Source organism: Ambystoma mexicanum, chromosome 7p, assembly GCF_040938575.1.
Source record: "Ambystoma mexicanum isolate Mex_15411 chromosome 7p, UKY_AmexF1_1, whole genome shotgun sequence".
Classification (NCBI taxonomy): Eukaryota; Metazoa; Chordata; class Amphibia; order Caudata; family Ambystomatidae; genus Ambystoma; species Ambystoma mexicanum.
Window position 1 is genome coordinate 858,136,187 of NC_090939.1, and position 23,742 is coordinate 858,159,928.

General features: G+C 45.7%; 1 protein-coding gene across 7 annotated transcripts in view; it reads left to right on the forward strand.

Annotated features, from left to right (window-relative positions):
* The window catches only part of LOC138526371 (CD99 antigen-like), a 383,615-nt gene that overhangs the window by 59,468 nt on the left and 300,405 nt on the right, over positions 1-23,742 (forward strand). For all 7 annotated transcript variants that reach the window (XM_069637030.1, XM_069637033.1, XM_069637035.1 and 4 more), the window contains one exon: positions 17,668-17,715. In XM_069637030.1, the coding sequence (XP_069493131.1) occupies positions 17,668-17,715 (48 nt within the window). The remainder of the gene's footprint in view (positions 1-17,667; positions 17,716-23,742) is intronic.

A 23,742-nucleotide genomic window follows, 5' to 3' on the forward strand; every position in this document is an offset into this window, starting at 1 on the left:
ATGTGGCCCAGAATCTCCTTCCAATAGACGGTTGCCTTGGGGCACGACCACCACATGTGGATTAAGTACCCTCTCTCTCCACAGTTTCTCCAGCAGAACGGCGAGTAGGTCTTGGTGATCTTATGTAAACGATGTGGTAAACGGTGTGGGGGCATATACCACCTAAAGCTCATTTTATAGGCACATTCTTTAATCGTGGTGCATCTGGAGGCACCATGCGCTCGTGACCATATTTTGCACCACTCCTCTTCCTTTATGGTTACTTGCAAGTCTCTTTCTCAGTTCACTTGATATGGAAGACGATCTGACGTTTGGGAGTTTGAAAGAGGTTTATAGAGTCTGTTGATCCCTTTTTTGGTCTGTCCTTCCTGTAAGGTTAGTTCCAAGCCGGACGGTGGTCGTGTGCCCGCTTTTTTCACCATGGGTTGAGTTATCCAGTGTCTGATTTGCAAGTACCTATATCGCTCCCTTTCTCCTATATCAAACTTCTGCTGGCAGTCAGTAAAGTGTAGTGGGGAGCCATCTCTGTACATCTCTGCCAAAGTCAGGGTCCCCGCATCCTTCCAGCCCTCCCAGTCTTTGCCTCGAAGGCCCGGGGTGAATTCCGGGTTATGTAGTATAGGAGAGTATGGGCCCAGGCCCGGTTGTATACGTTTGTTTCCTGGCCATATCCCGACTCTAATAGGACCCCTTTGTGGATTCCAGGAGGGCACCGCCACCTGCGGTGTTTAGCATTCAAACTTGGGAGTGTGATCAGAGGGATCGTCGTGACTGACTGTTCTATTCTACACCATCCTTTGTGTTGTTCAACCTTGGCCCATTGCAGCATAGGGGCTAGGTGGGCTGCCAATATGTATCTGCCCACGTCTGGTACTCCGAAGCCTCCCAAGAGCGGGGGTCGCATTAAGATACTCTTCTGAATCCTTGGCCTCTTGCCTTGCCATATGAATTTAATGATTGCTTTCTGCAGTTCTTTGATCTTGATTGGTGGGATGGACTCCGGGATTGAGCTTACTGCATAAAGTAGGCGTGGGAGTATGGTCATTTTTACTGCCGTGATGCGGGCAAACCACGATAATTCCTGGGATTCCCATTTGAGCATGTCTTCTTGAAATTGCTTTCATAAGGGAGTGATGTTCGCCTGGAAGAGTTTCCTTGGTTCCGTAGTGAGTCGTATTCCCAGGTAGCCAAGGGAGTCTTTCGCCTATGTCACTGGATATGATTGCTCAAGCCTTGCTATTGTTTCCCTCTTCGCCGTGATGTTCATTGCTTTTGATTTAGGGAAATGTATAGAGAATCCCGAGACCTGTCTGAATTCCTCTAATCTAGTCATTGCCCGGGGCATTGTATTACCTGGATCACCCATGTAGAGAATGTCGTCCGCCTATAATGCGAGTTTGAGTTTCGGAACCTAGGGTCACGCCCTTGATGTTTGTTTCTAATCTGAACAGCGTGGCACATGGTTCCATTTCCATTGCGAATATCAGCGGGGACAGGGGACACCCCTGTCTCGTGCCTCTTCTGACTTTCATTGGTTCCGTTTTCTGGCCGTTGATCATGAGAGTTGTCGATGAGGTTTGATAGTTAGCTAGTACCATCTTGGTGAACACCGGGCCACAACCAAAGGGCTCTGGGATTAGAGACAGATAATTCCAGTCCATACTGTCAAATGCACGGCAGGCATCCAAGGCAGCTATTGCAAACTCCTGTTGCGTCCTTCGCCCCGCATCCATAACATCTATTGACCTTCTGATATTATCCTGTGTATGACGGTCTGTAATGAATCTCGCTTGGTCATCATGTATTATATCTGGGAGTACTTTCATCAGTCGGGTGGCCAGTATCTCCGCGTAAATCTTTGCATCAGTATTCAATAGCGTTATAGGGCGGTAGCTTGTGCAGTTGCACGGATCCCTCCCAGGCTTCAAGGGCAGAATAGTTGTGGACTTTTCCATATCAGACGTCACTCTCCCTTCTTCTCTGATAGTGTTATAAAGCTTTGTCAGTGGGCCGAGTAATTGCGTACGAAAGGTTGTATAGTAACCGCTGCTGAGGCCATCAGGGCCCAGTGTTTTGTTGGCTGGTAAGGCCGAGATGGCGTCGCTGACTTCTTGCACTGAGATCGAACTTCCAAGGCTGATTCTGTCTTGTTCTGTTATTTGGGGAAGGGGAAGAGAGCTTAGATAGGCAATCTGCTGTGTAGTTTCAAGTTTTTCGGCGCTCAGGAATGTCTCATGGAAATGTTTGATTATTTTTATTTTGTCTGGCTCTGCTGTGTGCGGCTTCCCATTTTCATCGACCAATTGTACTATGTAGTTGCGGGCTTTACGCTCCCGCAGTTTCGCCGCTAGAAAACGGTTTGCTTTGCCTCCATGAATGTAGTAGGACTGTTTTGTGCGGAGTAGTGATGGGGCAATCTGGTCCGCAGTGTGATGTTCGAGCTGTGCTCTAATCTTTCGAAGAGTTCGCAGGGATTTCCTTGAGCGACAAGTTTTATGTTGTAGTTCCACATTTTTTACCTCTGTTTCTAACCGATGAGTCACTATTGCTCTTTCTCGGTAGTATATAGCTGCTTGTGACTTGAATTCACCCCTGATCACCGCCTTCCCTGCATCCCAGCTTGTCCCCCAGCTTGTTTCCCCATTGTCATTTTCTTTAAAGTAGTTATCTATGGAGGACTCAATATGTGCTATGTCTCTCAGTAGGAGTTCATTCAGTCTCCAGGGTGGTTTACTTTTGTGGTCTCCCTCTCCCCAAGCCACACCCACTATCACTGGCACATGGTCTGAATGATATTCCACCCAGATTTCCACCCCAGTTATTTGTGGAATTAACGTATTAGAGACAAGGATCATATCTATTCTTGAATAGCCCAAGTGAACCGCCGAGTAGTGGGTATATTCCCTGCTGTCCCCTTGAAAGAATCGCCAGGTCTCAATGACTCCCATTTCCCTAAAAAAACGTTCTAGTGCCTGTCTATTTCTTTGATCTGCGTTTGTGGGAGGGAGCGTTTTATCCAGGGTTGGGTCCATAACACAGTTGACGTCTCCTCAAACTATCAATTGGCCCTCACACCAGCTGCTCAGTTTTCCCAGTAAGTTTGTAATAAACACATCTTGGTGTTCATTGGGGGCATATAAGGCCAGGAGTGTGTACATTCTACTGTTAATCAACTCTTTCAAACCCAGGTACCGACCCTCTTTATCTCTACAAAGTTGGGTTCTTTGAAAGGCTAGAGCCCTCCCCACTAGTATGGCCACCCCCCTCTTTTTCTCCCCACTGGGAGCAAAATATTGTTGCGGAAATGCTAGATGTGCCATACGCTTTTCATCTTTCGAGAGGAGGTGAGTCTCTTGCAGTATCCCTATCTGTCTGCATTTTTACCAGCCTAGCGAGGATAACCCGACGTTTGATTGGAGAGTTCAAACCCTGAACGTTCAGGGAGATTATATTTGATTCAGCCATGTATATTTAGGAGGAGAATATTTGCCTTTAACATTGTATAAGGTTGCACTGACATCCCCTTTCTTTTACTTATTAGGATCTTTCGGAGCTTCTTGCTACGTCTCCTTATTAAAAGGCCTTTCTTATTCACCTGGATAATCAGTTATACCTGAAGGAGAAATATACGGCAATAAGCCATTAGGGTATTGGGCAACGGAGTCTCCCTCTTGGGGAAAGTGGTGATACTGCATCTCATCCGATGAAGCCATGACATTTCCCCCCCCCGGTGGCTATCTCCTCCCATGTGATCCTCCTTCATAAAGCCACCCCCAGGGTCAGGATCAGGTAGCGGCTGCCGTCCCCTGGCCACATGGGAGGAGGCCAACGCCGAGGAATCCGTGATGATTCCATTGGATTCATCACAATATATGTAATACACACCGGGCCAGCGCAAGGCATGGGTTACCTATCTGATTGCCCATGGTCTCGCTTTCCAGGTGAGCCTCAACGACCAACCCCCCCCACCCCCCAATCGAGGGCGGGCCCTAATTTGGGGGGGTGGCTTGTGGGATGGGCATGGCCTAAACAATTAAGTACACAAACCATAGTAAGGTACGCACATAAATATATAAATGCTTACTTGTATATATTTGTTTGCGTGCCTTACTATGGTTTGTGTACTTAGATGGGTTAAAGTACACAAACCATAGTAAGGTACACACACAAATATATAACATTTATATATTTGTGTGCATACCTTGGTTTGTGTACTTTTGAGATCTTTTTTAAACATCGAAATATATCTGTTTTTAAAAGATGGCTTGAAAAAGTACACAATTCAATCCATCTTTTATAAAGCTTAGATGGACAAAGTCCGAGGCGTCTTTGTCCGCCGGCAAAGCTTTATAAAAGGTGTCTTGAATTGTGTACTTTTCAAGCCATCTTTTATAAAACTGGAAATATGGCATGGAGTTCCCCAGGTTCGCCGAGGGTCAAAGTGTTAGGCAGAATCCTGTGCAGTGCCCTTAGGGACCACTACACACAATTAAGACTACAGGTGGCAATACAAGTTTTACCTTTGGTACAAGCCTGTACTAGTATGTTAAAGTGGTAGCAGTAGCGGAGCGGCCAAGCCTATCTCAAGAGTAGAAAAGATTGTAGTTCGGGAGGATATCTTGCGCTCACACCATATACTTGATCTAAGTTTTAAATTTTTGCAAGTCCAACATCATTATTCATAAAGTCACTCCAAGTGTTCCTTCAATATGAATGTTTTTAATTCTAGAGAAAAACACAGCCTGGCATGGCCTTAATTTCTTCTTTGACTTTATTAATTTGTACTATAACCCTCTTGTGTTCTCTTGTAGCATGTGTTATCAATAATTATAACATTACTTTACAACTCTGCTTCAAATTCTTCTCCCAATTCTCTGCCAGATCAGCATCCTCATCATTATCAAAATTAGGGAAAATCAGAACTCTCAAACCCCTGGGAATAATACCATTTGCTAAATAATTTGCTAAAGATGCATGTTCCCAGTACTTATTGATTTCTTTTTTCGATAGTCTTTCTAGTTTTACAAATTTCTGTTTGAGAGTTTCTGTTGCAGTGTAGCTACTCCTAAAAGGGTTGGATGTACTTCCCTTAGGTGCGAACAAAGCAGCTCTATCTTCGTCCCTGGGCACATATCTGCCATTTTCTTGGCAGAAGCCTGCAAAAGACTGTGAACAAAGAAGGCAAACCTGGTTTGCCACGCAAAGTAAAACACAAGAAGGACTTTAACAAAAAGAAATGGCGAATAAACCCGACTGGAGTCAAAAGAAAAAGTATTTGGTCAAGCGGGTTTAAGTTCGAGGCTAATATAATAGCCTAAAACAATCCCACGTTTATATAGTATAATCGCGGTAGAAAAGTTAGGGTAGATACCACTGCCACCAGCCAAGTCTAAATGTTAAAAGAGCGAAACAATGCCCTAGGAGGTACAGCTAAAAAGGGCTAAGGAAGGATTGATTGATATTTTATTTCTATCGCGCTCATACACAAGTGTTTCAGAGCGTGATTAACCCTTTCCAGTACTCCATGTAAGATTGGGTGTACTGGATCTGTGTTTAAATGAGTAAAGTTAATGGTACCTTTACCCTTTTCTGTGGGACAGTAGTCGGGCCCCAGAAATGGAGTCGGTGGGAAGTCTAAAAGACAACCCTGTGTCACTGCACTGAAGGTGCTGTGTAACGCACAATAGAAGGGGGCTACTGAAGTGGTATACTCCAGAGTCCACAATCACAAAAACAGAGGAAATACAAATGGCAAAACATGGGTAAGCGTGGGGGGAAAAGCTCACACTCTTACCAAGTGGCAAAAATAAACTCCAGACATCCAGCAAAGCTGCTGGGGGACTCACTAGGTAAGGGAAATTGGCCATTGAATGAGAATTCTCCCTAACCCAAAGACGCCTCAGTGACCTGGACAGTAACTGCCTCCTGTGACCGCCCCGCACGGCGGTTCACAGGAGGCAGTTACACTGACTGAAGTGCCAGCCAGCCACAGCTGTGGCTAGTTGGCACTTCTGTCAGATTGCCTAACTCGAAAATGGCAGGCGCATCTCCTGTCGCGGCTGCGGCATAATGTGTCGGCAGGGCCCCGGCACAGCCCTACTTTTTGGAGCCTACTGGCAGGCCCTGGCCCACTTAAAGCACTGGGTTATACAGTGAGGTGATTAAGTGTCTGGCATGCAAACCTGAGACTGCGGGTCGATCCCCGAGATCGGCTTTAATTCAAAGAACTAATTCAATGCTTCTCATTTTAGATGGGTGGGGGGGGCTTTCAGAGCACCCTCTGAAGGTGGGTGCACTCCGTCCACCACGTGTACCCTCAACTTGAGCCTGCCTGGAATCCTGTGGGCATCACAGCTTTCTGTGGTTATTGTATAGACCCCACGTTGCGGATTGTCTTTAGTATCGCCGTGAAGTGTTTTTCCTACAACGTGGATCACATGACATGGTATATCACATGGTAGCGCTACACGAATGGGCACTGTTGCAGAGAAGAGGTACTCCTCCCTCTTGACCCGCATCAAAACATTGCCGCTCGTATATGAGCGGCTGCTGCTGCATAGCCATTGAGTGGAGTTGGCAGATGTAGCCAAGCTTGCCTTGGAGTTGGCTGGTTAGGTCATTGCTTTATGTATAACTAATGATGCGTTCGGGGAGCAGAGGCACAGCTGGTACTGTCTGCCATCCACGCGCGTGGACACCTGGCACATTGTGGCCCGGGGGACTGTTGGCATGGTGCCCTATGTTCGCACAGGGGACTCCTCAGCTGTTGTAGCAGTGGGAAATTGTATACTGGAATGGCAAACATGTTACTGGAAGACCCACCAACCCTTTGAGTAAATCTATCTCCAGAACCCCAGTAGAACCGCCCTTAAAATGTATATTGCATTGCCCGAATGAAAATGTGCATTAGATTTGTTGCTGTATATGTGGTATCTTAAACTGTTCAGTTTCTTCTCTCCCACCCTCCAACTATTCCGATTTTTATGGCACTCACGAATGTTCAGCAAAAAGTATTGATGTGGATTTTTTTTTTTTTTTAACTGACCCAACATTTACTTTCCTCTAACTCTTAATCGACGGGCAAAAAACAAACCTCTTCCTGGTGCACAATCTTACATTCTCAAATGTCGAACCTCATGGCCACCGGGGCTTGCCGTGCCGCGTGTCTTCTGCAGCTGCGCCACACCCAAACCCTTAAGACAAGCCTTGGTTCTAAAGGGGGTCTCTGCCAGCGAGAAGCAGCCGGAAACTGATGAGTCACGCATCTGCTGCGCCACCCGCCAGCCGGGTTCTCGCGCTCCTTTAAAGTATGGCAGTTGGCTGAGCTTTTTCAAAAGAGAGAGACGGGGCTTGTCTGGTGAAATAAACGCCCGTTTGCTCGACTCGAGCTTACCTGCCGATGGAGTATAAACGTGCTCGGGTCATTCTGTTCAGTGTGTGCTCAGGAGTTGTGTCCGCAGCGGACTTCTTCCTGAGCTGCCGATGTGAGTGTTTTTAACTTCACTGTTTTGGAAGGTTGTCATGGCGAACTTTCCAATACAGGGGCCCATCTGCAAAATGTGGGCAATTCCTCATTTTCATTTCGTGGATGCATATGTATATTGCATCTTGGTGTGGTGTCGCGTCTTCCTGTTTAGTGGCATCCGCTTATAATACGAAGAAAGGATGTGCTTTGTGTTGCTAGTTGGTTGTTGCTGCCCGGTTGGCAGTCTAGGAGATGGAGCGTTTGGCTATTTGATATCTGTAATGTGTTATCCAACTTTCTCATCCACGAATAAAATGATCTTCAGAATCAAAAATGAAGTGTACCATTATCTTTTAATTGCGGAGATGAAAGTATCACTTTACTAGATATTTATCTACCTATATGTGTCACTGCTTGCTGTGTGTTGAGGCGAAATGAAGGTGAATTATAGATCTAAAGGTAAATTGTCATTGTCATTGGTTAATACACAGGGATGATGATGATGATGGCCGGCCTTAGGACAGAGGTGACCGGGCGACCACCTGGGGCGCCATTAGCTCCCCGCCACGCCAGCTCGGGGGGTGGTGAGGAGAGGGGGGGTGTCAAGAAGGTCCCCCCTCAGCTGGCGTGGTGGAGCTAAGGCGCGGCAGGTTCCCTATTGAAATTAAATGTGCCCCACTCTTGTGCTGGCGCTGGGCTGTCCAGCATGGGAGCAGGGCCCATTTAATAACAATAGGGCGCTGATGCAATGCTTTCAAATCGGCACCCTATTGAAGTGATTACCTCCCCGCTCCATGAGCGGGACAGTTTTCATTAGAATGGGACGCTGATGCATTGACCAGGGATCGGAGGGGCACATTTTTGTTTCACTGCCCGGGGCACTGCCACTGCTAAGGCCGGGCTTGACTGCAGGTCACAAGGTGGCGGAAGGTTTGGCTTTGTGCGTACATTGCAGGTGTAAGTAATGTTCTATTACAATCGGTGGCTTGCGCTGGATCGCCCAAACCAAAGGATACGGACAGCCAATAAAACAAAAGTGGAGAACACAACACATCTTTCCACATAGTGACTGAACACAGGCCATAAAGTACATAAGAGGAAATACTATTGTGGAAAATGCGTGTGTCAATGATTAGTACATTATAAAATATTTGGATCTTGCATCTGTTGTGCATGTCCTTAGTCTGGGACAGAGATACCGCTGCTGACCAGGACTCCACTTCGAGGTGCATGAGAGTGGCGTGTCTAGCCCCTGCTTTTCTGGCCCTGGTCTGGGGAATGGTGTGGACTTCCTTCACCATATGTGAGGGACACATCCCAAGGGAACCAGCTATCCCAACCCCTGACCAAGCTGATCAGGAAGAGGCAATATGCAACCTGCAAATAAAATTGAATTTGAAACAGGAGTTGGGCTACTCCGGGAGTTCTTAGCTTCTTCCTTTAAATGTGAGACGCACTAAGGTGAAATGTTGTGTGGATCTCCACATAGACTCCTTTTCATTTATAAAAACTCGACACAATAACTGTATGAACCTTACCAGCTCTAAAACCTTTCTTCACGGTCCCCCTGGTGTGAATATTGGCTGAGGGAATCTGCCCTGTGAGACCACCCTCCATGAGAGGGTTCAAAGGGAGACCCTATGGATGTAACTGAAGAAACGGGCCCTTGCTTCCTATGTGGCACCACTCTGCAGGATGGCCAGGAGATGGCTCCAGTGGGTGATATCACCTCCTAGGCGGCCCTGGGCATGCTGACTCTTCTGCTCCTCACGCCAGAGTACAATACAACACCCTCTCTATCCCACTCTTATCTAAACTCTTAACCAATTGTAGTCCCCTACTTAATAACATGCACTCTCAGCTTAATAACGGAACTATAATAATTCATGTACATTTAATGCTTTATAAGGTAAATGACAAATATTGCATGTGGTGGCTGCTGTGACGCCACCCTTAAGTACCTGTGGTGCTTTATCATGGTCTGGAGGTGGATGGGATCTGTTCTAGGTATTGTCCCCCACCTTTGCAGTTGGTGCTGTAATAGTATGCCAGAGGACAGGGGTGTTTGTACCAATGATATCACAAGTCAGCAGAGTATCGAAGGCCCATCAAAACCTCTCCCGACAATAACGGAAGACTCGGCCTTGGGGCAAAGTGTACTGTCTTTTCTCCAATAGACAGGGATCGTACAGGAAATCCCAAATCTCCAGCTATTGCAACTCCTGAGCTGGTTTTATACCCCGGTGATGTCACAAAATAAACTCCATCCCAAAAGGTATCCCAATTGGATAGCTAGAGTCTATCTTGTCATTGGTTTAACATGTCAAATGGCTTCGCCTGAGACTTCCTCCCCCCCCTCCACTTCTCCCCAAAAACTGTCTAGTGCATTGTTGCAGGGTCGCATGAAGACCATTGGTCGGCATCATTCTACACCACCCCATGATTGGAGCGTCTGGATTGGCTTAAGCAGGTCCTCCCAGGCATGGGACCCTGTTCTGTTCACAGAGCTTGGTGTACCATTTTCAAGGTACTGAGAATGCCTATTTCTTCCCATTGTTGCCACTGGTCTGATCACCTAGCCTGGGAGAGTGCCTTCAGGTTGCACGTTTTGGTGGGCAAATCATGTATCCATCTTCTCTGCTTCGCCCAGGCCCAAATAGGGTCAGGGGGGGTTACATGTGCAGATGTGAGCTTGGACAGAGGAAGAGCACTATCGCCATTCCTGTTTTGCTGTGTAAGGGTGGTGTTGACAAAATCCGCCAAAGGACAACAGGAATCATTATGTGGACAGACGGATGTTGCATAAACGCGCACTCGCATGCTCTTTTTAGGGCTGGAGAACCTTGGGAAGCCCGTTGTCACCTTCCCATGTGTTGTACTCTCATCAGATCTTATAGATGGTCTGGTACTGTTGGGACTGATTTTGTTATACTATGGCCTGGTGGACAGATCGGCCAACCTATATTGTGACGGGGACAGCTCGAGGGAGCTGTAGCCAAACAAGTTCAAGGTAGCAAGGCGAGTGGTCTATGCGAAGTCTCAACAGATGGTGAGCTTGTAAGGGGTCCCCAATGAGCACACACAGCAAAACAGTTAAGGAACACGCTTAGACAAACAGGTATACAAATACTGCTTTACTTAAGGCCAAAATAACAGTGAAACATGACTACTAACAGATCATATTATCACACAAAACTAAAATTAGATAAATATATACAATTACTGGTGTAGGAAAAAATAAATCTCTGACCCCTAAAAAAGAAAGGTACAGATTAGTATTTGTGCTACAAGTCCACAGAGAATCCTCCCTAACTTCAGAAGTCCAACCCTAAGTTGTCTTGGGCCTTGTGCCCAAAAGTTCAGCAACGTTCCACACAGTTTGTGAAGCTGGAAAAATGGAGGTAGGGTCTCTGGGGTCCGTTGAACCGTTTCAATGGTTAGGGGAGAAGTTAAAATAGCTAACAAACATGTTCCCAACTTTCAGAGTGCTTGAACAAGCAATGGCAAAGCCAGTGTCGGCAAACTTTTAAAGAGTTTGGGGAGCAGGTAAGCATCGCTATAACTCCCCCGTACACCGATTCCTCATGAGACTTGGCAGGTTGGTTGAAGGTCCAAGGTCGCTTATTCTGCCAGGAGCCTCAGCCCTTGAGCCCCAGGGGTTGCATGTTTGAGCAGATTTCTGGTCAATGTCTAATGCTGGTGCAAGGGCTCTCGGTGGAAGAATGCAGCAAAACTCGATGCAGGGCCCCTCTCGGGACAGGAATTGGCGCCGGTAAGCAATTTCGGAAGACGGTCACTAATGCACTTCAACGGAAAGGGACTCGCTTGTTGCGGTCAAACTTTCCCTCCTATCTCGGGGCCCCCTTGGTGCTAGGACCACGACATTTCGCAGAGGTAAATCTTGTTGCACAAGCTGAGGATCCGCCAAGTTCCAGGCCTCAACTTCGAATAGCGACGTCTGCAGCGCGGTAGTCTCAACTCAGAGCTGGTCAGCCACAGGGCAGTCCTGGGGCACTTCCGAAGGCTCTTCGTAGGACTCCAAGCTGATGTCAAGAGTGGATGTTCCCGCCACTCCATGGGTCGCAGCTCCTTCTTAGGACTGCTGGACATCTTCCACCGGAAAGGGCTCTGGCAGGGAAGCAGCAGAAGTTGGTCGCCATGTCTTCTTCGGACGGATCCACGGCCCCCTTGCAAGTCTTGTAGCTGGTCAGGAGTTTTGGCTACTTCGGTTTCTTGCAGGATTTCTGTAGAGTGGGTGCAGGGGTCCTTTTCTTATCCAAAACGCCAGATAAGAGGAGCTGCCCCCACTACCCAATGACTGATCTGGCCCACACACAGTCAAGCTCCAGCAGTGGTCCAATCGGGACCACTGGCGGCAAAAATCCATTCATTCCACCCAGACACACTGGCACCAGTATGTGGATTGGGACCAGACAGTCCCAGCTCACTTCATGGACGCAGATAGCTCTCCAGTAGCCCGGCAAAAGCCTCTGCTTTCCTGGTTACTGAAAGTCCATATGTGGATTTTCCTGGCCTCACAAGCTAGGAAGAAGGCTAAAAGGCCAAAGGACAAGCGAAAGATCTCGTGACATGGCCATGTTTGACCCCTAGCCACAGTTAGTAGCTCAACGCGGTAAGGCTAAAACAAAATGCACCAAAAAATTGTAAAGTCACTGCTGCCACCAGCTTGTCCATTTAGCACACCTAGAGTAACCAAAAATCCTCTTTGGTCTAGGGCAAAACAAAAAGTGTGCCCCATTGTACTGCATTGTAAGATTTAACACAAGTGATAACAAGTTACTAAAAGTAATAACAAAGCAACAAGACTAAGGCAAACAATGTTTCCCCTGTACTGACAGCCTGAAGGGCATGTCAGTTTCCTTATAACGGATGAGCAAAAGCCAGTATAGTGAATATTAGGATTTCACTGCACTGTACAAATAAAATAAAAGTTTGGGGGCCCATAGAAATGGAAGGAAAAGTGCAGTAAAGGGGAATCTTTTCTAACTGGTACCTAACGTTGTGTAAGCTTTAATGGCAGTTTCTTTCCATCGCCCTATTCCGTAACTCCTGTTCTCGATCGTACCAACAGAAACTGTGTGATATACCACACAGACTGTGTACATTGGTCATTCATACACATGTTCAAATGGGGTTTCCTGCTTGTGATCTGTGATTCAGGAAGAAAGCATTAAGTTAAGCAGTTATTCTTGAGCCATTCATTCTGTACTCGCAGCTGGACAAACTCCTTCAAACTGCAATTGAACCTTTTAAATGAAGCCATTCCCATGGGGTTGGCACAGAGCTTAGTTTATGGAGTCTGTGGTCCTTCAGAAATCTCCTCTGGAAGTCCCTTCCTTCTAAAAGCGCTTTCTAGAAAGTGTCTGATATTTGTAGTCCTCCGTCCAGTTCATAAAAGTTTTATTCGACGTAAGTAGTCCTAAATCTCTCTCGTCGGTTGTACTGTGGACTGCTGGGAGTAATAATCAATCAGGCGGACTAAATAACGACAGTCATCTGGTAACACCTTGACTAGTCCTGCAATACCCTTAGCAATCTTTTGGCACGGCCTGCCACGTAAGCATGGGACACACGTAAAATGTCAGGCAGCTTTCATCTCTCATTTGACATACTTGACGTGCTTAAACCTGCTCCTCAACATGTGAGTCCAAGTGTGACAATTTGCCTTTATTGCTATAGATGCCAGGATGGCTCTGACATATAAGCAAAATTAAATTCACCTCTTATGTTGCACTCATGGGGCCAACCCTTGCTATACGGTACTAATGCACCATCTGAACTACAGCTTTCCCTGGGCATTTCCCGTTTTTTCGTTTGTGTACAAAGCTAGTCTGGTTTATGCTTGTGATCTCCTGAAAACACATTTTTCCAGTAGTTCACCCAAGCTGCTTCACAGTCCTGTTTAATGGGCCGCTCTCCAGGAAACCATTCTCTTCCACATTGTTCTTTCCAGGTATGTACTCCAGATCGGGCAGGCATTGTTGTAATATGGCAACCAATCTGAGCAGTCTAGATGAAAGCTCAGCAAACCTGAAGGCGGCACTTTAGCGAGCTTGGTCCCGCTAAAGTCCCTCCATGTACCTCTTTAGCGGCATGATGATTTTACTGCTGCCGTCCACTCCAGTTCACATGCCATAGAATAATTGGAATTCTCCTACTGGATTGGGAGTGTGACTATAAACAACTGACCAGATGGGTGGGCTAATGATTGCTGCTCGGTTACCACAATTTGTTGCTCACACACTTGATGCATGTACAGGAAGTGACCGTAGAAGGGAGTCTTCAGGTGGGTTATCAAGCCAGGTTCTAATTTCCACAATGCAGCTTGGCATCGAAATGAAGAGGCTGTAGGTATAGAGATACATATTTATTGGTAAGGAGAAATCTGAGGAGAGTCTGCATGGTTTAAGGTGGCGGGTGGTTTAACCGTCACCTGATCCTGCAGGCATAATATTCTATGTCCACAGGTGACCCACATGAGCGCCGGAACAAGATTAAAGAGCATAACACTGCCTTGTTTAATGGCAATATGAAATCAAGCTATCTTGGAGGAGATGCCGAATAGTGGCCAGTTGTTGACTGTGGAATCTGGGAATGTCCCTTTCTTTCTTGCTTGCACTTGATGCATTTGTGTGACCTTGGGAAACTCTATCTACCTGGGCCTCCCTCACTTCCCTTCAACACCAACCTTGAGGGCATGGAAATGTACTCTGCCAGTTTTGAGGACGGTTTACAAATTCATAGCTTAGATGGCTACTTGCAATATTAACCTTTGTGACCATCTTTAACCCCATTCTTTTATAGAGAGACAAACTGTTGTGACCACTTAAGTTGCTTGCTAAAATAATTTTTAACAGACACTTTTTTAAGTTGATCCTAAGCTTTGTGTTATGTTTTCAGTGGGCAGACGTGCCCAGTAATCTTGTGTACTGGTCTTTAAACACCAAGTTAAGGGAGAGGATAGTAACATTGACGCACTGTGCCAGAAACCTTTCTAGAGCGATTTTCATTGATAACCTGAAATGCACAATTGGCCATCAAAGTGCATGTTTTCTAGTTTGTGGTACCGCGTTCTGCCAGCGAATTCATCTAGCTAGCCGGCCCTGACTTATGAAGGTTTTTTTTTTTCTTTTTTGTATCCCAAATTATATTGCTGTTTGTGTCGACTTTGTTAGTCAGTCTGAATACCAACCCGCTTCACAGCGTGAATGATCCTTGGCCTCTGCAATAGCTGTTCTGGAAATTGGTTTGAGAGCTGATGTACAGCTAGGGTTCTCTATCCCCATTTCAGATAATGTGGGTGGAGCTCCGTTAAGGGCAACAGTTTGAGTGGCTGGTGTGGCGGTCACCTTGCACGAACAGTATTGCAGCTAAGACCTGCTTCTTTGCTCCTTCTCGCACCCCGTCTTCTCTTGACCCTCCCTAATGTTAGAAATGCATGAAGAGGGACAAACACATGACTTCATGAGCGATGACCCCCCCCCTCCCCCCTGTCTGTTTTCAACTAGTCAGCATATGAAGTTAAGGCACATGATGGGGAAGGGGACAGGTGTGGTTAAGTGGTCGCCTCTGTTCCCAAGCTCCTCCACAGAGTAGTGGACATCCTCTGGAATGGGACAGTACTTTTGTTGGACTCTTCATAGAAGGATTTTAAGAGTGGGCTGGTTTTACTTCAAGTACACTGCCAATCTGGGCACTAGCTGTCTTTGCTCATTCAAAGCCACACACAGTTTGAGAATTCAGCTGTTGTTCAAATCTTTCTGTTCCAACGGTGGGCAGAGGCGATGGGAGGGCTTCTTTCAAAGGCTTCTTTGGCTATTTGTTTAACACAGCACGCTCGGTGAAGTTTGGGGAGAGCAGTTTCTCCTTCCATGTTTGGAGATCGATGGCCTAGAGATATTTGTGCTTGGGCCAGTGATTAGGCTTCCAAGTTCTTTTTCTCTCAACCTACTCGTCCCTCCCTGAACATGTTGTGGTTCTGGTGGTCGAGGGAAGCCAAATCTACATCTTTATAAGACATTGTTCATTTGGTTCATATGTATATTTACAGTAAGATGTTCATGTATATATTTGTGCCAGGGTGGAAGTCAAATGATGATTAAAGGTATTTGTATCCATATTGTTTCAATAATTTGTGTGGGGCTGTTGGATCTGGGGAACCGAAGTCCATTCATTGAATAACTTACAGGTGTCATAAACAAGACTATGCAAGCCTGGTAACACATCTCTTGGGGAGATCATTTAATATACCTTATTTTTCTGCTATGCAATGGGTAAATTGCATTGCCACGAATGAGTCTTGTAGCCCCCCTGCACCACTTAAGTAAGCTCTGTTGCTGTCTGTGATTCGTTTTCCAAATGATGTAAGGTACAGTACCTTACAATAGCTATTGTAGCATGTCATTTATACCTACGTGGCATGGTAGTGCTTAAATAGACTGTTTTCACAGGATCTGGTGCTTTCTAGTACCATAAAAAGTGATTTTGGTAAATGGCTCCAACCACAAATGTATATTTGTGTTGGGGCACACATTCCCAGGTATGCCAGAGGGCCACTAGGAGTTCGCGGATTCTCTGAAAGGCCCAACACCTTCCACAGGACAAATCGAGGACTCAGTCAACGGCAAGTTCAAACTGTGTTTTATTACAAATAAAACCAACAGGGATCAGCACAGGAGCAGAATAAATCCATGGACATCTCAACATCTCATCGCCCGCAGGCCAGATTTCCACCCTAGTTACCTCAGAGTGATGTCACAACCTGGGCCCTACTCCAGAAACCTATCGACGTCTGAGATTGGCCGGAGGGCGCCTAATAACCTCTATGGTCACCTATATGTTATTCTACTGGCTCTCTCATGTCAGGTGGTTGGCCTGGTCCACCTCCAAGTCACTATCTATAACAATGTTGCAGTGTGATGGTTTTACCATTGGTTATTGCCCGTTTTTACCCACCCCTCGGCTACTAAACTGTGATTGGCTAGAGCTGACATCCCCAGGCCTGGCATCTGCAAAGGTTCTCTGCTCTCGGTGTACCTTTTCAAGGTAATATGAATGACTGTGTCTGCATTGTAACTCGTATGTACCACCTTAGTCTAGGAGTGCTCTTTTGCTTGGTACAACACTTGTCTCACATTGTAGCATCTTGGCTGCAAGCTTCTGTCTGGTAACATGAGATTGGCTCCCTTTCCCAGCGCTGGTTGCTGTCCATGATCTACGTCAGCCGGGTCACGTGTTCCGAGACCAAAATGGTTGGCTATGCAGCTCTGAATTATGAGGAATTTTTCGTGTTTATTGCAGCTGGTGCCTTGGTCGGTCAGGGAATGGAATGTCACCCGTATCTAGTGGCCTTGTCAGCAGGTTCTATCTCACACGTTTTGCTCTTGTCAACCTGAATTCAGCTCAGCTTGATCCCTGCTGAGAGGCATGCTGTCATTTTCCTAAACCATAACACGGTTTCTACAGTGTTCATGCTATTCTATGTTCTCCATAGGTTAGTCACACTTGATTCTGTCAGGTCCCTTGTGCTCATGGAGTTCCATAAGGTTATGTGCATATAAGCATCTGCAAGCTCTATTCAGGATCTCTTGCTTCTTGCGGTTTCTGCGTTGCTGTGTCTAGCTAATGGCAACATAATCAAATAAATGACAGTATGTATAGGTATCTGTCCTCTAACTATAGAACTGTACGCTTGTGTTTGTGTGTTAGAGTGCATGTTTGTGTGCTGATGGCACGTGTGCTTAATGTCTAACGCTGCTAAATCGTGGTGTCCAACGAAGTCAGCAACATGGCTTCTTGGCACTCTAATCAATACTGTCAATTGAGGTGTCTTTCGTTGCAGCCTGGGGCTCCTTGTCCACACTCTGGGATAGATTTGTACTGCACCTGGCCTATCAGGCTGGCTGAGGGAGTACCTCTCGACATACTTGTCAATCATTGGAACACTGGGAATCGGTCTGAAATAGTATGGGCGATTGTGGTGTATCCTGGCCTTCTTCTGTGTCATGTATTGTATCGGAGGGGGCACACTTCCCCATCCCTCTTCATTTGGGTTAAATATCACTTGGTGCCTGTGATGGTCCTAAATCATTTTTGTTGTAATGTTACAAGAAGCTGTTGAAAAGCAAGAATCTGTTTTCGGTGTTTGTACTAAATTTGTACTAAATTTTTTATCTTGACAGGTCAAGACGATTTTGACTTGGCTGGTGCGTTGGATGATGACCCCACACGTAAGTATTTCATGCAATAGGTTTTTGAAAGAATCCAATCTAATGTGCTTTCTCATTTCCAGTTGAGTATTTTGAAAATGTAGTACTTGGGGGACCTTATACATTTGCATGTGTTCTTATTCATACATGACATACATACTACAAAGAGAAGGCAGAAAATAACCACCTGTCAAGCTGCTCCATTTCCCTAGTGGCATTGTAGCAAGCTCGTAATCCCTTCTTTTTTTTTTTTTAACTGGGCAAGAGCGAGGGTCAGTGCACTGAGCCATCTTCAAGCCCTTAAATTACAGAAGGATTATGGACCATGTGATCTCGCTGGGTTCCTGCCATTCGCTACCTATGGGCAGCTGCAAATGAGACAAGAGACCTATGGAAGACATCCTGTCATGAGAGAATTTTCAGAGATCAACCATGATCCACCACTTGTCACCCCTCAAAGTATGGAGACTTTATACTCCCAAGAACCTCCACTTTTCTTTAAGGAATGGAGCTGGAACCTGCGTCTCTCCAGAAGTTTTTGACCAACTCCCGGCAATATCTCACCATTGACTGTGCAGGCTAGGGCTGATGGGCGCTGTAGTCCAACATTTCTGGAGAGAGAGCTTAAAGTATAGAGGTGTCCTCTCTGGCACCCAATCTACATTCCCACTAATCTCTCTGCCTGATTCTGGCCTGTGCCTAAAGCATTTAGACAGTTTTATGTTAAGAGGGTCCTCTCAGTCAAGTACAACATAATCAATGGGTTGCATCAAGTTAAATACACAAAGAAGTAAGCACTATTCGCGTTCACAGTTAGCAAAGGTATAAGACAAGCAGTTTTGCATGGCAATTTGCTATGTAGGTTTGCTAATTGATTTGACACTTATTTAGCAAAGCCAGCTATTTAAGTTACCCTGTTCAATGAAAGCACAGCTCCCACTGCTTTCCTCTCTTGCCTTCAGGGCTCTCTCCTTCGTATCTCCTCTGTTCACTGCAAGTCCAAAGGGGCTAATGGAGAGAGATTGCAGCAGAAGTCCTATTTTCCACTCTAGGCAGAATTTATTTTTCAAATAATTGCAAACCAGAAGTAATCGGGATGATGCTTGTATTAAGCTAACTATATTCTGTTTGCTGTAAGACAGTCATGCAATTGCATTCCTAAAAATTAGAGTTGTTACATAATGCCTACTTTTAGTATTGCTACTGTAAAACACTGCATTGTCTCCATGCTTTACATTAAAGTTTCCGTTGGTGTATCTAAATTTCATTGTCAACTAAATTAAATTTTGTTGGGGAAGATGCATCATATTGATGAGTGAACACTTTTGAAAATGTTCATGATCAAATGGGCCAACTGATGCTGGTTGCATACATCTTGAAAATGGGGCTGAACCCATGAGCTAATCCCATACTCGTTGACATTCTAGCTTATTCTCTTTTCTTTTTACCAGCTAACCATGAAAGTGAGATGGCCGCAAACTAAAATATCCTCCAAAGCCTCCAAAGCTCGCTTTGCTCTATGATTGATTGCATTATGAATTCGTACCTGCAGGAGAGAACTGACCAAACTGTTTTCAGCACCTTTTTATCAAATCTATGTGTCTATTCATGCAGCTAACCTTTTACATTTTACAAACCCTCATCCAGGGCTTGCAAATTTGCTCACTCACATAGTCGAGTAGATTTTATGAAGGACGAGTACCATTTTCAGGGGATGTTTGAAACCTTTATTATGTTTGCAGTAAATGCCAAATACAAAATACACTGCATGCCTGGCCTCTGGGTGGCAGCAGTGCTCAAACAAAAAGCGGGTTTGTGGTGACATGCACTAGTTTACAGAAAGCGCATTTAAATTTGTTGCCATGGGTCGAGTGCGTTTCTCTTAGGTTGAGTGTGTAAACTAAATTACTTGTCCTGCAGGTCTAGTGGAATTTTAAAGAATTTGCAAGGCCTGACTCATCTCACTGTCTTACTTCAGCGGAACACAACTGCTGTATTGTTGCTCATTTTATGTCTTGGCTACATAAATGTGTTTTGCGCCTTGAACCACTTGTGTATAGGTGTTATAAATTCCATATCATAGAACTTCTAGTGACATTATAGATATCAGTACAACATTGCTAATCAAATGGGGTTGTTTGCTAATCAAGAACATTTTAATTGGCAAACTCTGCTAATCAGTTTTTGAAAACAAATGTATGCCTTGGCTAGGTAATACAAAATACCATACTGACCGCGCTTGTATTCACATAGTTAAATGGGCATATATAGCTTGGGGGTGGGGGGGTGTATTAAACACAAATCCCAAGCCTTCTACTCTTATGCACTCCAAATACTTCTACTAATGCTTAAGTTCTGCCACATCTCCACTCTGTCCAGGTGAGTAACCAGAATTATACTGGTTAAGACAGAACAGTTCAACCATTCCTCTATGGCTCAACTGGCTCGACTATAGAACCAAAAGGCTTAAAGTGTCTCAAAATGGTCGTTTGAATTCAATACAGCCCCTTTTGGATCCAACTTTGTATTATAAGATAAGTAATTAAGTCAAGGTTGCAGGAAAGAAAGGGGAAGTGGTAATTCTAGGGTGTAAGGGCACCTCAGACAGCATTCATATGCCAATGCCGTATCCACTGGTGCAAGGCAAGGATAGATGCAGGTGGACCTCATGTCCTAATGTTTTTAAATGGCTGAACTCTGAACAGCAAAACCACTACCACACCGCGGAACAGAGGATTGTTTGCAAACACTGGGCTCAATGATGGACTTTGAAGCAGCGGGATTCTGGACGCAAGTTTGAGGCTTCCCCCGACGAGAAAGTCAGAAACCAACAGTCACCCCAAGATATACTCTTACCTGGTGGACAGATGTATAGAAGGCTTACCTATATTGTGACAGGGACAACTTTGTGAGCTGTAGCCAAACCAGTTCAAGGTAGCAGTGATGAGAGGTCTAGGCTAAGTCTCAAGAGGTGGTGAAAGGGTCCACAGTGAGTACACACACAATGGGAATCACAAATTACACTTAGACACTATGTATAAAAATACAGTTATTTATTCATGGCCAAACACTGAAACATGACTACTAATTGGTAGAAGTATCACACAACACTAATAATCTATTACATATATACAGTCACTAGAGTAGGGCACAATACAAATCAAACCCCTGTAAAAGAAAGTACAGAGTGTATGCACTACAGGTCCACAGAGAATTAACCTCCACTTCAAAAGTCCTTCCCTAAGTTGTCTGGGGCCTTATGCGGAAAAAGTTCAGGAAAAGTTCCTACACAGTTTGTGATGCTGGAAAAATGAAAGTAGGGTCTCTGGGGTCCAGTGAACAGTTACAAGGGTTCGAAGACAGTTTATTCGAATTAACAAGTGTCCCCAACTTTCGGGAAGACTTGCGTGAACAAGCAGTGGCAAAGCCAAAATATAGTAAAAGTTCGCAAAACTTTAAAAGGAATTTTAGGGGCCGGTAAGAACCATTGTAACTCGCCCCCTGTACTTCGATTCTCCACAAAACTTGGCAGGTCAATGGAAGGTCAGAGGTCGCCTTTCCCACCATCCGCCTCAATCCTTGATTCGCAGGGGTTGCAGGTTCGAGCAGCTCCCCGGTCGGTGTCTTTAGCTGGTGCAAGGACTCTTGGATGAAGAATGCAGAAAAACACGATGCAGGACCCCTCTCAGAATTGGACTGGACTCAGTTAAGCTGTTTCAGATGGTGGTCACTGCAGCACGGCGAAGTAAAGGGACTCCCTTGTCGCAGTCAGACTTGCCCGCCTATCTTGGGTCCCATTGAAGCTAGGACTCTGAATTTTCACTGAGCTGTGGTAAGTCTTGTAGGATAAGCTGAGGATCCCCCAAGTCCCAGGCCTCAACAAGGAACGCCAATGTTGGCAGCATGGTAGCCAAAACTCAGAGCCGGTCAGCCACGGGCTAATCCTGGGGCACTTCCGAAGGCTCTTCTTCGCAGGGTACTGAGAAGACCTCAGGAATGGATGTTCCCTCCACACCACGGGTCGCAGCTCCCGCGCAGGACTGCTGAAGATTGACAGCAAGAGAGGGCTCCTCCAGGACAGCAGCGGAAGTTGGTCACCAGGCCTCCTTCAGATGGGTCTCTGGTCTCTTCACAGGTCTTACAGCTGGTCAGGAGTCTTGGGTCCTTGAGGTTATTCCAGGATCTCTCGGGTGCAGTGGTCCTCTTGTTATCCCAAACGCCAGGTAAGCGCCGACTCCCAATAGCAGAATTAGCCCCAGACACATCCCAGCAGTGGTCCAGTCAGGTCAACTAGCGGGAACACAAACACACTGAAATCAGTTTGTTGATTGGGAACAGACGGTCCCAGCCCACATTCTGTCAGCAAACGCACATAGCCCTCCAGTAGCCCGCCAAAGGCCTCTGCTTTCCCGGACATTAGAAGTCCATATAAAGATTTTCCTGGCCTCACAGCCCAGGAACAGTGCTAAAAAACAAGATGGCCAATGGACAAGCAAAATACCTCCTGGCATGGCCATGTTTAGTCACTACCCACATTTATGATATGGCATTTATAACATGCCTGTACACAAATGTTTCTAGGCGCGACAAGACAAAGAGGGGGAAATGGAGGAGGACAAAACGGCGATCTTTCTAGGCCTTGTGTCAATCAGATCGTGCAGGGAAGTGGAAGGGGGGGTGCCGAGGAGGGGAGGGGGACGTCGAAGTGCAGGTAAACCAGAAAGTGCAGCCAAAGGGTGGCTCGGAAGTGCAGAAAGAAGGAATTGTAGAGTTGCAGATACAGACCACAAGTGCTGGGGAAGCCGATAGGCAGTGCGAGATGCAACTGGACATGCAGGGACCTAGGCCCAAGTTCAGAGGGTGGCCAGGTGACAAGCGCATGGAGCAGTCGAGACATCAGCAGGAGAGAGAAAGCGGAAGCGAAGGAGGTCTTGAGTTGCTTCCGGAATCAGAGGTGGTTCTGCTCAAGTTTGAGAGAGGCATGGAGGCTATTCCAGAGGGTGGCCCCAGCTGAAGATGGCGATGTTAGGCAATATTGTATGCAGTACCCTTTAGGTGCACTACAACAACCCTGACCTCCTGGCAATAGGAACCCAACCTTTGGTATAAGTCTGTACTACACAGGTTGGTAGCGTGATTGAGCAGCCAGGCTCATCTCAAGAGGGGTCAATGTGAGCAGTAGGGGAGTTGCACAGAGATTCACAGTGACAAGTATTCAAATAAACTCTTACTCAAGGTTTCTTGAATAAACCATTTATTAATTTATTTAACAATCAGTTGAATAAGCCTTCTTTAGAATGGGCAATATAATAGTAACACTTAAACACACTTCAGAATACACACTCTTAATATTTTTAAATCAGTAGAGACCCATTTGGGATGGCACACAGGCTTTTCCTACACCCACAGGTGACTTCAATACTTAGGTTCCTGGAGACATTCATATAGTACTGTTGGCATTTAGAATCAGACTAAGAGTTTGTCGAAGAAAAAGATTGTTAGGACAAAACAAGAGATCTCACAAATATCTTAAAAGCAGGGAAGTACTTTTTTAATAACCCTGCAAAGTAAAGTTAGTTAACCCCTTCCTGGGCGGAAGACTAAACATATTCACAGAGGGATGAAGAATGTTTCAGGGAGTCGGGACAGGCCAAAGTCAATTTGACAAAACTCTTGGTTGACTGAAGCACTTCTCAGAGGTAGATAATGTCTTCCACAATGTTTAAAATGTCTTTGGAGAATAGAAGAAATCAAAGTTAGGCCACAACCTGTTTAGGCTTCTGAAGTAAAGAAGCTATCAGCAACTCTACAGAGCAACCACCACAAGTCTCACCAACAGAGAGCTATTGAAGTTACAAGACAAGAGGTAAGTTCTCTTAGACTAGACAGTACCTTGGGTTGAAGAAAAATGCAGCAGGTGACCTCTGTTCCTGTGCAGATCCTAGTGTTCCTGGGCCTCAGTCGTGGGGACAAGAGGGAGGACTTCTTGGGGTATACACGCATTTCATCGAAGTACTTTTCATTGTGGGACTTTTCATCCCCACTTAT